The following is a 16,565-nucleotide window of genomic DNA, read 5'->3' as shown; positions in this document are numbered from 1 at the left end:
TCAGAATTAGGGGTAGCACAGTTGAGCCTGATAATAGTATCACCACACATCTTTAGTACTTGTTTTTGTGTGTGTGTCTGAGTGTTTTTCTGTGTGTTTTTTTGTGTGTGTGTCTGAGTGTGTTTCCAAGTGTTTGTGTGTGCATCTGAGTGTGTTTTTAAGTGTGTCTGAGTGTGTCTGAGTGTTTGTATGTGTGTGTGCCTGTGTTTTTGTGGTTGTCTGCTTTCTGGGGGGGGGTGACACCATAACTTACAGCACCGTGTGACACCAACCTTAGTGATGCCACTGCTTCTGTTCAATCACTCACTACAGAATTCAAAACTGTCTAAAGGAAGAGTAAAATTTTTCACAGTAATTAACTATATAAATCTGCAAGTATTAAGGGACACAAGTTAGGGCCCCTGTTCCCTAATAAGGATCACTGAGGAATGGTTTTCTTCTGGGCATTTCCTCATTACTGTGGCATCATTGCATACCTGTGATGACTTTACTATGTGTCAATGGTCATTTTTCTATCTGTCTAGAGTAGACCAACATGCTCAGATTTGTGGAGGAAATACTGATTCATCCACCAGACACAGGAAGTAGTTCAGTGGATTTGTGCTCAAGTACAAAATAATACCCAGTTTGTGCTTGACTATGTGCTGTTAAATTATAATTGTATTAGTTATCTCTTCTACACCCCATTGGGAGTGTAATTTCTTCTGCTGGCTGTGTTTACATTGCCTGTCAATAGCCTGGACATAAAGTGAAGGTCAATTTAGATGAATCGGTGCCCGTTTTTTAATAATCCTATTAAAAACAAGGGCACTTTAATTAATCAAAATTGATATTTCACTCGTTTTCTTCAAAAACGTAGCTTTTAATACTGACAGCCACTGCAGCGGTTCCTTTTCCTCCGCCCATCGCAAGCCCTCTTCGCAGTCCAAAATGACGAATCCTGCTTCCTACAGTCATGGCGTTGCCTCAGGCCATGATTCCCCCCGGGGGAGAAGCCATGATTGGAGGAAGCCGGATTCGTCATTTCTGACGTATGTAGAGGCTTCTGACAGCCAGGGGGAATCACTGGAGCGGCTGTCAGGATTAAGTTTTTGAAGAAAACGATTGAAATGTCAATTTTGATGAATTAACGTGCCCTTGTTTTTAATAGTATTATTAAAAACCAGGCACCGATTTATTTAAATTGACCTTCACTTTAAATCAAGAAACTTTCAGTATGGGAGGGGGCTAAATTAGCTTTTTCAGCATGTAAAATGCAGATAAAATGCATAATTGGGAACAAATTAAAGGGGAGAAAGTGTTGAGTAGACTGTCCCTTTAACAATAAGAAGTTGCAGAAGTGGTTAATCTCAGACAAAGTTAACCATAGAAAGAGAGCTTTGTATGGGGCTATAAATATATATAAATCAAATACCCCTTTAAATACAAAACAAAAAATGGAGAAGGGTAATCAGATCTGATTAAAGACAGTAAGTAAATGACTCACAATTCTTCCTCCTGATGAGGATTAATTTGCCCAGAACTGAACACTAACTGTTTCATTTACGTTCCTTTCTTTTTATCATTTGTATTTTATAGTTAAATGTATTAAAGATTTTAATAAATGTAAAACATTAGCTATAAATTGATTTTATGATATCATAGTTAACCATCAAAAAAAGGGAAGTGTTATATGTCGAATCAGCTTGTCTCAAAGGGACAATCATTAACTGAAAGAAGACTGTACTAGTATTACAAAGAAGAACTGCAGTTAAAATGGTAAGTCATTTTATTTGTATTTTCTATTAATTACGCTTAAACTTTTATAAAGCAACAGAAAGTTTTGTGCAGTTCAGAAAAATAAAGTAAGAGAAAAAATATCAGTTCCTCATAAAAATGCTGACAAACTGAAGTAGATAAATATAACGATCTTTCTGTTGCGTGAAATTAGGTTTTAAAAACACTTTTAGCTTCTCTTAAACTCTAAGCTATACAGTATAAGATTACAATTATTATTACGCTGTATTAAGAAAATACACAGGTTCTAAAGAACTCAGCTCTGACTAATTAAATAAAATGTCCTGTGTAAATATATGTGTTTTGTAACAAATGTGACTGCTATTTGTGTTTTGCAATTGTAGTAAAATAACTGAAAATAGAAGACACAAAACAATGTATTTGTTTTCTGTCTGTAATTGTGTAAAACCTTTCATACAAATTTCATTGGGGCAATGCCCAGTATGTTTATCTCACTTAAAGGATTACTTTCTGTTATAATTTTTAAGCTAAACAACTAACATATTAAAGTTAATAAACATTAATTAAAACCTACTGACCTATATTTTCTCCAAAACAAAGTTTCATAACGTTCTAAAAGTTATATCTTTTATTCGCCGATGATGTCACGTTATCCTGCCCACTATTTTCAGCACTGCATGTTCAAAATACTTAAACCAATAACTTTGTGTTTAAAGCGCCATTTTGAAACCTAGGTATTGTAAACGGATTGGTACAGAGCAAAGGATACCCACGGAGTGGTTTTGGAAAACAATTAAATTTGCAGACAAGATTTCTGATATATACGGTAGAGATATGTTAATGAAATGCTATTGATAAAAAGCGTATTTGGGGTAGTTAGTTAGTAACAGGCATAGAAAATATTTACTTACAGTGGCCCTTTAAGATGTTTAAGTCATGTTTTTGTTTTGTTTTTTTGCTTTGTGATATTTAAACAGCTTTTTTTTGTCTCCATCAGCCAATGGGCATTAATAATTGTTTTTTCAGTTGTGCACAAAATTGCATTTACTATATATTTCAATATGTTGTTTTTACATAACTTTTTGTTTTAATGCACAAATATCATTAGCTATTTTAATTCCTGTGTTTTCATAGAAAATGTTGAGTAGCCTTGACATGAGAACAGCCCATGCTAATCAACATCATGGGTATCAATAAGTGTGCCTTGCATAAGATGAGACATTTCAGAAGCTTTATGTTAGACCAAACAGATTAAACTGGGAGTAATATGAACACATCTGGTAAGCCAATGGCAAAAGGCATATGTGTAACCACCAAACCAGCTAACCCCCAGTAGTAATACATTGCGGCACCTGCGCTTATCTATGCTTTTCGACAAAGTATTCAAAACTTCTCTCCAAGATATTACACACATACTCTCCTGACCCACTCTATGCAATTCTAATAATTAAAACTTCAGTTTAGAAGGTGTGTTTAATGTTATGTCAATTATATTATTTCATTTAGGTAGCTTTTCAGCAAAATAAGAGTGTTTCTCATAACAAGCAAATATTCCCATAACTAACATCAGGTGGATGTGGAGCGAATTGTTGTACTTATTAATACAAATATAGTGACATGTAAAATGGACATTTTCTGGGATGTGCAGTTCCTGGTTATATCTAAATTTCTAATAATTATTCACTTTACAGTTAACCTAATTAAAACCTGATTTATCTGTGCACCTGTAAATGGGGAAGAGCAAAAGTCATCTAAATTATTAATAACCCAACAATATAAGGGTCTTCTGACCAGTGGGTTATTTTATTCTAGATGATGCCATGATAGTAGAGGTGAATAATATTCAACAGGTCAGTGACATTGATGTTTTTTCACAACTGTATCATGTGCTTTGGGTTAGCACACAATACGAAACAAGGATTTTAACTTTTTGTAGGTTTTATACACATTTTAAAAGTTAACTTAAAAAATAACACAACATAAATAATATAGAGAAATACAGCCACAATGTTAAGCTCACACTCTGTATCACACATGTTAACTAGGGATGGGCGAATGTTTCGCAACATTCAAAAATGAAACAAATTTTAACACATTTGTTCGTTCGAATCGAATTTCTAATGTTAACATAACATTCTAACATTCGATTTTCGAATGTTCGGTTTCAAATTTTACGATTACATTTGAAAATATTCATTTCGAAAAATTTGAATTTATATTTGTAATAGTATTTCTAATGCTTTCTTTAAATGTAATATTCGAATTATCCAATATTCAAATTCGAAAAATTCAAATTTATATGTTTGTAATAGTATTTCTAATTCTTTCTTTAAATGTAATATTCGAATTATGCAATATTCTTTATAGAAACATTCGAAATGATATATTTGTATCTATTATGTATCAATTTACTAGATTCCCTCCCTACCACATGAACTATTGAACTTCTGAATAGTATTTGTTAAATAGAATGTTAAATTCGAAATTTCGAATGTGGTCATTCAGTATAATTATAAACATTTGAATTCGAAAGTGACATTCGAAAACTGTAAACAGCATTCGATTATAGAATTTTTAAGAATATTCGTTCTTATCAACATTCGGGTTTATAATTCGAATTTCGGTAATAACATTCGTTCTAACATTCGAATTCGGAAATTTACACATTCACCCATCCCTAATGCTAACCCAAAGTGCACAATGCTGCTGTGACAAAGCTGGTAGCGTTACTGAATGCACACAGCTTCTATCACAGAGTGCATCAATACCTACACTCCAAGATGGCGGCAAACAGTATGAAGATGTACTTGATCAACCAGAACCAATATATCATAAGACCCCTCATTTGAAAGAGTGAGTTCCCACTATTTAAAAAAAAAAAATTCAAATCAGTATAACTATCAAGTTATTCTCATAGTAACAATGATCACTTGTTCTTAGTGCTTATAGATTCATGTTTCTCCAAATTAAAACATTTTTATAATCAAAATAAATGGGATAACTGTATGATATTTTGTGAAATACTAGAAAGAGGGATTTTCTTTTTTTTTTACTAGACTTTTTGGCAGACTGGGGATAAGTTCAGACAGGGGTTGGAGCATGCATACATTATCCCAATGAGTTATGGTACCACTCCAGGAAATCAGAATTTTGTGTCATTTTAATTTTTTTCTAATATGATATTTTGCACCTACTCATTTTCTATATAAATTGAAAGATGGCGCAAAGTTACGAAAATATATTAATATATTAATTATGGTGTTTTGGGAAGATGAAGTGATGCAGTGGGACCATAAAATATTTGTTTCCATGTTGTATTTTTTTGGTATATAATAACTGTTCTGTTGATTACTATGTATTTTATAGAAAATAATATACAATTTATTTTTTATTAATTTCCATATTATGCTATTTCTTTAAATTTATTTTCTAAAAATGCTTGGCCTGCTGAAAACAATGACGTATAATGTCTGTGGGTACCTCACAGAAAAAAAAAAACGTTTTCTCTCTAGCTCTAGCACAGTTGTGTGAAATAGCTCAGCACCCAAAGGGTTAATATCCATTTTAAAGATGGGAAACATTTGGATTTCTCTATATACTGCATTTAATCTAAAATAAGTCTTATAGCATAAGTGAGTAGGCTGAATATTTCCTGTCCATGATGTGTGAAAATTACTAATGCAGCTTCACTTTGACCATGTGATACTCTAAGCTACAGCAACAACAGACTCTCTGCCCCTTCTGCCCAGACTCTACCCTCATGCTATTACAGCTCCACCCACAGAGTCTCCTCTCCTTGACTCCACCCTAGCCTCTCAGTCCCAGAGGTATGTGCTGTATGTAACCAAAACCACTTACACTAATTGGCTGACACAATACACAATTGCATGCTTTATAGTGACCTGTAGTATGGTCACTGTAACATATCTTATCTTAGCTATTAACCATAAGTTTAGCACTGTTGATGAGGAAGTCTGGGACACCCACTGAAAGGGGCTGGGTAAACAAAAAGAGCAGACCCCCCCCTTCCCTGCATATGAAAAGACAGCTAACATAAACAGGAGCCAGCAGAAGTCTGTAAACGCGCGTATACATCTGACACTGTGGGGCTTAGTTAGGAATCTGAAAATTAGCCCAATGTTCTTAAAAAATAAGCAAAAGTATACAATGTTATAAAAACACTACCAGATGGGCTATATAAATGGATCATCTACAAAAGATTTAGGCAAAAAAAATCTTGTGTACAATGTCTCTTTAACGACAAAACGGTAAAGGGACACAATACTAAAAATGCTCTTTGTTTGATCAAAAAGAGAGAATTTGAAAGTGTACTACACTACTCGGGTTTTTTTTTTTTTTAACTGGATAATCCTGTGCCGAATAAACCAGGTTTTTTGGGGTTTTTTTGTTGGAATTGAATGCTTAACTGCTTCTTTTTCACCACACTCCTTTTCACCAAATCAGTACAATACCAGGCTGTGTAGCAGTCATACAATATTTGTGCTGTGACATTACAACTGGATACTGGCAGTCTAATATTATTCATGGATCAAGTTTGGTACTCTCATACTATTCTCTCTATATTCAATAAGCCCTTTACTTTCAATTTGCAAGACTGCTTCAAAATACAACATACTACTTGCTAAACAGGAAAAAATATTATTCATATGGAACTGAGGCAGAAATAAGTTAAACCACATAATTTAAGGGGCATATAAAAGCAATTAGAAAATGTACTATTGTCCTAAAGCATTTTATTATTGCACTGTTTCTTGCATATAACTATGTAGTCCAGAGCAGCAATGCACTATTAGGAGGTGACTGAATAAACCGGGTAAGCCAATGGCAAGAGGCATATATGCAGCCACCATGCAACAGCTAGTTTCCAGTAGTGCTTTGCTGCTTTATAGCCTACCTTGGTATGCCTTTTAACAAATTATTCCATGAGAGCAGAGTAAGTTTGATTATAGATAATAGGAGTAAACTGAAATCAGTTTCATAAAATTGCAGACTCTATCTAAAATAGGGATGGGCAAATAGAAACACATGGGCCACATGCGGCCCTCTGCACTAGTTTTTCTAGGATAAAGTAAGAATAAGAATGTGTGTCAGAGTTTTTGTGGCCCCAGGAAAAAGTAAAACTATTAAAGTAAGCTTTGTGGACTTCTGGTGAGTTGGTAACAAGGGAAATATATTATAATTGGTGTGTTTAATAGCCATACATATATATCTGGCGATAGAGGTATTGATTTAAGGCCTTTAAGGCTCCTAAAAATTGACCTTTGACACCCAATTGTTAGGAAGTTGTGCATCGCTGACCTAAAGCATAAAAAACTTCATTTCTTTCATGTAATTAGCAAGAGTCCATGAGCTAGTGACGTATGGGATATACATTCCTACCAGGAGGGGCAAAGTTTCCCAAAAGTCAAAATGCCTACAAATACACCCCTCACCACACCCACAAATCAGTTTTACAAACTTTGCCTCCTATGGAGGTGGTGAAGTAAGTTTGTGCTAGATTCTACGTTGATATGAGCTCCGCAGCAGGTTGGAGCCCGGTTTTCCTCTCAGCGTGCAGTGAATGTCAGAGGGATGTGAGGAGAGTATTGCCTATTTGAATGCAGTGATCTCCTTCTACGGGGTCTATTTCATAGGTTCTCTGTTATCGGTCATAGAGATTCATCTCTTACCTCCCTTTTCATATCGACAATATACTCTTATATATACCATTTCCTCTACTGATTCTCGTTTCAGTACTGGTTTGGCTTTCTACTACATGTAGATGAGTGTCCTGGGGTAAGTAAGTCTTATTTCCTGTGACACTCTAAGCTATGGTTGGGCACTTTTTATATAAAGTTCTAAATATATGTATTCAAACATTTATTTGCCTTGACTCAGGATGTTCAACATTCCTTATTTCAGACAGTCAGTTTCATATTTGGGATAATGCATATGAATAATTCATTTTTTTCTTACCTTAAAAATTTGACTTTCCCTGTGGGCTGTTAGGCTCGCGGGGGCTGAAAATGCTTCATTTTATTGCGTCATTCTTGGCGCGGACTTTTTTGGCGCAAAAATTATTTTCTGTTTCCGGCGTCATACGTGTCGCCGGAAGTTGCGTCATTTTTGACGTTCTTTTGCGCCAAAAGTGTTGGCGTTCCAGATGTGGCGTCATTTTTGGCGCCAAAAGCATTTAGGCGCCAAATAATGTGGGCGTCTTTTTTGGCGCGAAAAAATATGGGCGTCACTTTTGTCTCCACATTATTTAAGTCTCATTGATTTTTGCTTCTGGTTGCTAGAAGCTTATTCACTGGCATTCTTTCCCATTCCTGAAACTGTCATTTAAGGAATTTGATCAATTTTGCTTTATATGTTGTTTTTTCTATTACATATTGCAAGATGTCCCACGTTGAAGCTGAGTCAGAAGATACTTCTGGAAAATCGCTGCCGGGTGCTGGAGCTACCAAAGCTAAGTGTATCTGCTGTAAACTTTTGGTATCTGTTCCTCCAGCTGTTGTTTGTACTGTTTGTCATGACAAACTTGTTAATGCAGATAATATTTCCTTTAGTACTGTTACATTACCTGTTGCTGTTCCATCAACATCTAATATTCAGAGTGTTCCTGATAACATAAGAGATTTTGTTTCTAAATCCATTAAGAAGGCTATGTCTGTTATTCCTCCATCTAGTTAACGTAAAAAGTCTTTTAAAACTTCTCATTTTTCAGATGAATTTTTAAATGAACATCATCATTCTGATACTGATATTGGTTCTTCTGATTCAGAGGATTCTGTCTCAGAGGTTGATGCTGATAAATCTTCATATTTATTTAAAATGGAATTTATTCGTTCTTTACTCAAAGAAGTCCTAATTGCATTAGAAATTGAGGATTCTAGTCCTCCTGATACTAAATCTAAACGTTTAGATAAGGTTTTTAAATCTCCTGTAGTTATTCCAGAAGTATTTCCTGTCCCTGGTGCTATTTCTGAAGTAATTTCCAGGGAATGGAATAATTTGGGTAATTCTTTTACTCCTTCTAAACGTTTTAAGCAATTATATCCTGTGCCATCTGACAGATTAGAGTTTTGGGACAAAATCCCTAAGGTTGATAGGGCTGTCTCTACTCTTGCTAAGCGTACTACTATTCCTACGGCAGATGGTACTTCCTTTAAGGATCCTTTAGATAGGAAAATTGAATCCTTTCTAAGAAAAGCTTACTTGTGTTCAGGTAATCTTCTTAGACCTGCTATATCTTTAGCGGATGTTGCTGCAGCTTCAACTTTTTGGTTAGAAGCTTTAGCGCAACAAGTAACAGATCATAATTCTCATAGCATTATTATTCTTCTTCAACATGCTAATAATTTTATTTGTGATGCCATCTTTGATATCATTAGAGTTAATGTCAGGTATATGTCTCTAGCTATCTTAGCTAGAAGAGCTTTATGGCTTAAAACTTGGAATGCTGATATGTCTTCTAAGTCTACTCTGCTTTCCCTTTCTTTCCAGGGTAATCAATTATTTGGTTCTCAGTTGGATTCTATTATCTCAACTGTTACTGGAGAGAAAGGAACTTTTTTACCACAGGATAAAAAATCTAAAGGTAAATTTAGGTCTAATAATCGTTTTCGTTCCTTTCGTCACAACAAGGAACAAAAGCCTGATCCTTCATCCTCAGGAGCGGTATCAGTTTGGAAACCATCTCCAGTCTGGAATAAATCCAAGCCTTTTAGAAAACCAAAGCCAGCTCCCAAGTCCACATGAAGGTGTGGCCCTCATTCCAGCTCAGCTGGTAGGGGGCAGATTACGTTTTTTCAAAGAAATTTGGATCAATTCCGTTCACAATCTTTGGATTCAGAACATTGTTTCAGAAGGGTACAGAATTGGCTTCAAGATAAGGCCTCCTGCAAAGAGATTTTTTCTTTCCCGTGTCCCATTAAACCCAGCGAAGGCTCAAGCATTTCTGAAATGTGTTTCAGATCTAGAGTTGGCTGGAGTAATTATGCCAGTTCCAGTTCTGGAACAGGGACTGGCGTTTTATTCAAATCTCTTCATTGTACCAAAGAAGGAGAATTCCTTCAGACCAGTTCTGGATCTAAAAATATTGAATCGTTATGTAAGGATACCAACATTCAAGATGGTAACTATAAGGACTATCCTGCCTTTTGTTCAGCAAGAGCATTATATGTCCACAATAGATTTACAGGATGCATATCTGCATATTCCGATTCATCCAGATCACTTTCAGTTTCTGAGATTCTCTTTCCTAGAAAAGCATTACCAGTTTGTGGCTCTGCCGTTTGGCCTAGCTACAGCTCCAAGAATTTTTACAAAGGTTCTCGGTGCCCTTCTGTCTGTAATCAGAGAACAGGGTATTGTGGTATTTCCTTATTTGGACGATATCTTGGTACTTGCTCAGTCTTCACATTTAGCAGAATCTCATACAAATCGACTTGTATTGTTTCTTCAAGATCATGGTTGGAGGATCAATTTACCAAAAAGTTCATTGATTCCTCAGACAAGGGTAACCTTTTTAGGTTTCCAGATAGATTCAGTGTCCATGACTCTGTCACTAACGGACAAGAGACGTCTAAAATTGATATCAGCTTGTCGAAACCTTCAGTCACGATCATTCCCTTCGGTAGCTTTATGCATGGAAATTCTAGGTCTTATGACTGCAGCATCGGACGCGATCCCCTTTGCTAGTTTTCACATGCGACCTCTTCAGCTCTGTATGCTGAACCAGTGGTGCAGGAATTACACAAAGATATCTCAATTAATATCTTTAACACCGATTGTACGACACTCTCTGAGGTGGTGGACAGATCACCATCGTTTAGTTCAGGGGGCTTCTTTTGTTCTTCCGACCTGGACTGTAATTTCAACAGATGCAAGTCTGACAGGTTGGGGAGCTGTTTGGGGGTCTCTGACAGCACAAGGGGTTTGGGAATCTCAGGAGGTGAGATTACCAATCAATATTTTGGAACTCCGTGCAATTTTCAGAGCTCTTCAGTCATGGCCTCTTCTAAAGAGAGAATCGTTCATTTGTTTTCAGACAGACAATGTCACAGCTGTGGCATACATTAATCATCAAGGAGGGACTCACAGTCCTCTGGCTATGAAGGAAGTATCTCGAATTCTGGTATGGGTGGAATCCAGCTCCTGTCTAGTTTCTGCGGTTCATATCCCAGGTATAGACAATTGGGAAGCGGATTATCTCAGCCGCCAAACGTTACATCCGGGCGAATGGTCTCTTCACCCAGAGGTTTTTCTTCAGATTGTTCAAATGTGGGGACTTCCAGAAATAGATCTGATGGCCTCTCATCTAAACAAGAAACTTCCCAGGTATCTGTCCAGATCCAGGGATCCTCAAGCGGAAGCAGTGGATGCATTGTCACTTCCTTGGAAGTATCAACCTGCCTATATCTTTCCGCCTCTAGTTCTTCTTACAAGAGTAATCTCCAAGATTCTGAAGGAATGCTCGTTTGTTCTGCTGGTAGCTCCAGCATGGCCTCACAGGTTTTGGTATGCGGATCTTGTCCGGATGGCCTCTTGCCAACCGTGGACTCTTCCATTAAGACCAGACCTTTTGTTGCAAGGTCCTTTTTTCTATCAGGATCTCAAATCCTTAAATTTAAAGGTATGGAGATTGAACGCTTGATTCTTAGTCAAAGAGGTTTCTCTGACTCTGTCATTAATACTATGTTACAGGCTCGTAAATCTGTATCTAGGGAGATATATTATAGAGTCTGGAAGACTTATATTTCTTGGTGTCTTTCTCATCATTTTTCCTGGCATTCTTTTAGAATTCCGAGAATTTTACAGTTTCTTCAGGATGGTTTGGATAAAGGTTTGTCTGCAAGTTCCTTGAAAGGACAAATCTCTGCTCTTTCTGTTCTTTTTCACAGAAAGATTGCTAATCTTCCTGATATTCATTGTTTTGTACAAGCTTTGGTTCGTATAAAACCTGTCATTAAGTCAATTTCTCCTCCTTGGAGTTTGAATTTGGTTCTGGGGGCTCTTCAAGCTCCTCCGTTTGAACCTATGCATTCATTGGACATCAAATTACTTTCTTGGAAAGTTTTGTTCCTTTTGGCCATCTCTTCTGCCAGACGAGTTTCTGAATTATCTGCTCTTTCTTGTGAGTCTCCTTTTCTGATTTTTCATCAGGATAAGGCGGTGTTGCGAACTTCTTTTAAATTTTTACCTAAGGTTGTGAATTCTAACAACATTAGTAGAGAAATTGTGGTTCCTTCATTGTGTCCTAATCCTAAGAATTCTAAGGAGAGATCATTGCATACTTTGGATGTAGTTAGAGCTTTGAAATATTATGTTGAAGCTACTAAGAATTTCCGAAAGACTTCTAGTCTATTTGTTATCTTTTCTGGTTCTAGGAAAGGTCAGAAGGCCTCTGCCATTTCTTTGGCATCTTGGTTGAAATCTTTAATTCATCATGCTTATGTCGAGTCGGGTAAAACTCCGCCTCAAAGGATTACAGCTCATTCTACTAGGTCAGTTTCTACTTCCTGGGCGTTTAGGAATGATGCTTCGGTTGATCAGATTTGCAAAGCAGCAACTTGGTCTTCTTTGCATACTTTTACTAAATTCTACCATTTTGATGTGTTTTCTTCTTCTGAAGCTGTTTTTGGTAGAAAAGTACTTCAGGCAGCTGTTTCAGTTTGAATCTTCTGCTTATAATTTCAGTTTTTTTCATTTAATCTTTATTTTGGGTGTGGATTATTTTTCAGCGGAATTGGCTGTCTTTATTTTATCCCTCCCTCTCTAGTGACTCTTGCGTGGAAAGATCCACATCTTGGGTAGTCATTATCCCATACGTCACTAGCTCATGGACTCTTGCTAATTACATGAAAGAAAACATAATTTATGTAAGAACTTACCTGATAAATTCATTTCTTTCATATTAGCAAGAGTCCATGAGGCCCACCCTTTTTTGTGGTGGTTATGATTTTTTTGTATAAAGCACAATTATTCTAATTCCATATTTTTTATGCTTTCGCACTTTTTTCTTACCACCCCACTTCTTGGCTATTCGTTAAACTGATTTGTGGGTGTGGTGAGGGGTGTATTTGTAGGCATTTTGAGGTTTGGGAAACTTTGCCCCTCCTGTTAGGAATGTATATCCCATACGTCACTAGCTCATGGACTCTTGCTAATATGAAAGAAATGAATTTATCAGGTAAGTTCTTACATAAATTATGTTTTTGTCTTTCATTTCCCTACTTGCTGACCCAGGGAGCTTTACTGAAAACAAGTGGATGGTAACAAAAAATATAGAGTAAATGTTGAAACTTTAAAAACAAATATTTCAGTTTTATTCTTGCAGCTTTTTGAGGTAGTAGTTAAACCATAAGGGTGTTATTGTTATCCCACGTGTGAAATATATGTAGAGATAGTGTTAAATAATGTTCTTAAGTATTTTATTTGTTAGTATCTTGTCCTATAAACATAGAATGTGACTACAGAGAATTAGGGGTCAATTTATTATTAGCCGAATTGGGCCAATTCACCCTGTTTCCGCGCAAGCCTTTAGCCTCGCTGTAAACAGGAGTTAAGAAACAGCAGTCTATAGACCGCTGCTCCTTAACTCATTCCCCACCTCTGAGGCTGCGTACAGCAATCCGCCAGATCGTATACGATCAGGCTGATTGACACCCCTGCTAGCGGCCGCAAATCTGCAGGGAGTGGTATTGCCCAAGCAGTTTACTAGAACTGCTTGTGCAATGCTGAGTATGGACAGCGTATGCTGTCCGCATTCAGCGATGTCTGGCGGACATGATACGCTACAGCTGTCTTAATCACATGTTGTCTTAATCACTATTGGGCCGAATTATCTGCTCACCGGAACCAGCAGTTATGAACCTCTGAGGCTGCGGTCTGCAATCCGCCTGATCCTATACAATCGGGCTGATTGACACCCCCTGCTAGCAGCCAATTGGCCGCAAATCTGCAGGGGGGCGGCATTACACAAGCAGTTCTGGGGAACTGCTTGTGCAATGTTAAATGCCGACAGCGTATGCTGTAGGCATTCAGCGATGTCTGTCCAACATGATACGCTGCAACGTATCATGGCAGACAGACATTGATAAATCGGCCCCTATATCTTCAATATATCAATATATTTAGCAAATTGTTTAAAGAGATTAAAAGCCGAGTACATTTTAATACAGTGTCCTGCATTTTACACTTCCGAATTCATCGATACAACCCATTTCTAATATTGCATAAGATAATATATGTCCTAAGTATGTAATGTTGAAGCTTTTTCCAGTGCAGTGACATTTGTGTGTTTTGTTTAGTTTTTACAAACATAATATGTTGCATTTATTTACAAACTGAAATTTGAATAATTCATATATTTTTATTATGCAGTTTTTATCCTGTTTGATAATGACATCCCGGCTTGTGTGTTTGCATATTTTGCATACTTTTTGACTGCAGGGTTGTGTTTGTAGCTTACTGCACTAAGCAGCTGTTATGCTCATGAGTTTATTGTATGTCAAGGTTAATTTTATTAATGCTATTCTTAAAGGGAAATATGAATGCTTAAAGGAATAGGAAAGTAGAAATTAAACTTACAAGAATCAGATGGATTATGCAATTTTAAGACACTTTAAAATAACTTCTATTTTCAAATGTGCTTTGTTCTCTTGGTATTCATTGTTGAAAATAAATACACACATATCCTACACTAGTGGGAGTTAGCTGGTGATTGGTGCCTGAAGACATTTCTCTTTTGTGATTGGCTAACTAGATGTGTTCAACTAGCTGCCAGTAGAGCAATGTTGTTCCTTTAGCAAAGGATAACAATAGAATGAAGCATATTTGATAATAAAAGTAAGATTGAAAGTTGTTTAAAATGATTCTATCTGAATCATGAATAACATTTTTGGGGTTTCCTGTCTCTTTAAACAAAATGCTGTAATTTTTGCATATGTCTGTTTAATCCCTGTAAACAACAAGTCAGGTCTAAAGCAGCAATGTACTGCTACAAATTAGCTAAACACATCTGATGAGCCAATGACAAAATACATATGTGTGTAGCCACCAATCACAGCTAGCACTCAGTAGAGCATTGCTGCTCCTGAGCCTAACTAGAAAGGCTTTTCAACAAAAGATACCAAGAGAACAAAGTGAATTTGGTTACAGAAGCAAACTAGGTTTCTGAAGAAAAATCATACAAAATATTTGTAATTTTTTTAGACCTTATAAAGTCTACCCAATACATTCAGAACACTGCATAGTGAGATAAACATCTCTCAAGCTATAGCTAGTGTATCTTAATTGAGGGAGGCTGCTCCTAGGTGGTACCTTGCCATAGAACCAGCCACTGGGCTGTTGTTCGTTACTGGTAGAGCGATTCTCTCTTTGTATGTATCTTAATTGAGGGACCCTGACTTTCCTTGAGCGGAGACTTTTTGAACAGTCGGCCCTAAGTATTGGTCTCATTGTGTATAGATAAGATAACAAGGATCTACAAAAATATACCTAAAGGAACAATTTCCTATACATTTTCAATTCTGCAGATGGTATAGGGAGTCAATGGAAACACATTCTTGTATCTAAGTCTCTGCTGACTGCCCCCTTATCTCAGGGCTATTTATCTTATCTATTGTCTTGTAATTACTACTGTGTTGTTGTAAATCTTAAATAACGTTAAATAACTCATTGGGCGTGAGAACAATGTTATCTATATGGACCACATGAACTAGCATTCCTCCTGCTGTGAAAAGCAAATAAAAAAGTATCTGATAAGAGGCTGTCTGTATTGGCTTAGAAACAGGCAGAAATTTAGAGGTTTAAATGTTTTAAAGTATATTAATAAAACAATGTTGCTTGAGCAAAACTGAGGACTGGGTAGAAAAGGTGTCTATCTTTTTAAACAATAACAATTTTAGTGTTGACTGTCCCTTTAAGTAGAGCATCACATCATTAGAATCTGAAAATTATTATTAACATTATACTCGTGTTCACTAGTGTCTCCGTTATATGACCGTTATATGACTCAAGTAAGAGATGGAATAGTAGAGGTGTCGGGAGCACGCTGTCCATTCTGTCAGTAGTGAGGGGAGTATGGTTTGTGATTGGCTGCACAGACTACTGTCTAAAATTTAAAAGAAAATGAAAATATTGGAACAATGGGCGGCCATGGAGGTAAGTATAATGGAACCTTAGAGGTTAAATTGTATAATGTTCATGCAATTTGGTGGCTTTTACAGATAACATGATGCTATACCTAATGTATTCTTTTACATGACTTATTTTTTATGTAAATTTTACTGTCCACTTAATGGCATTTTGGAATCACATTTTAGGCAGATTATGTAAAGGCATTTATTTTGTTAGTGCCTGGCTTGAGTGTATTTTTTATTTTATATATATATATATATATATATATATATATATATATATATATATATATATATATATATATATTAATTAGTACTAGATACCCTACCAAGAAAAATAAAAATATAACTGAGACATTACTGTTGGGGGTGGCAGTTTAGGGGTTAATACGTTTATTTAGTGTCGGGGAGGCAGTTTAGAGGTTAATAACTTTATTTAGTGTCTGCAATGTCGGGGGGGGTGGATTAAGGGTATTTAGACAAGGGGTTTATGTTAGGGTGTTAGGTTTTTACATAATCTTCTTGTCCCCATAGACATCAATGGGGAATGCGATATAGTGATTACCATTCCGCAATCGCAGGTGTTTGTTCTAACACTTTTTTTCTATTAATGTCTATGGGGAAAACGTGCACGAGCAAGTCAAGTCAGGCCTTGGCTTTTGTGTGCGCACCATACCGCACAAC

At 36.4% G+C, this 16,565-nt stretch overlaps 1 protein-coding gene across 1 annotated transcript in view; it reads left to right on the top strand.

The window, feature by feature from the left end:
- The first annotated feature begins 1,731 nt into the window (after positions 1-1,731).
- FYB1 (FYN binding protein 1) overlaps positions 1,732-16,565 on the top strand; it is a 242,792-nt gene continuing 227,958 nt past the window's right edge. Inside the window, exon 1 of the mRNA XM_053701223.1 lies at positions 1,732-1,758. Within this exon, the coding sequence (XP_053557198.1) occupies positions 1,756-1,758 (3 nt within the window). The 5' untranslated portion in view covers positions 1,732-1,755. The remainder of the gene's footprint in view (positions 1,759-16,565) is intronic.

The sequence above is a fragment of the Bombina bombina genome, chromosome 2 (assembly GCF_027579735.1).
Source record: "Bombina bombina isolate aBomBom1 chromosome 2, aBomBom1.pri, whole genome shotgun sequence".
NCBI lineage: Eukaryota > Metazoa > Chordata > Amphibia > Anura > Bombinatoridae > Bombina > Bombina bombina.
Note: the sequence above shows the minus strand (reverse complement) of the source record. Positions and strands in the feature narration are given on the sequence as shown.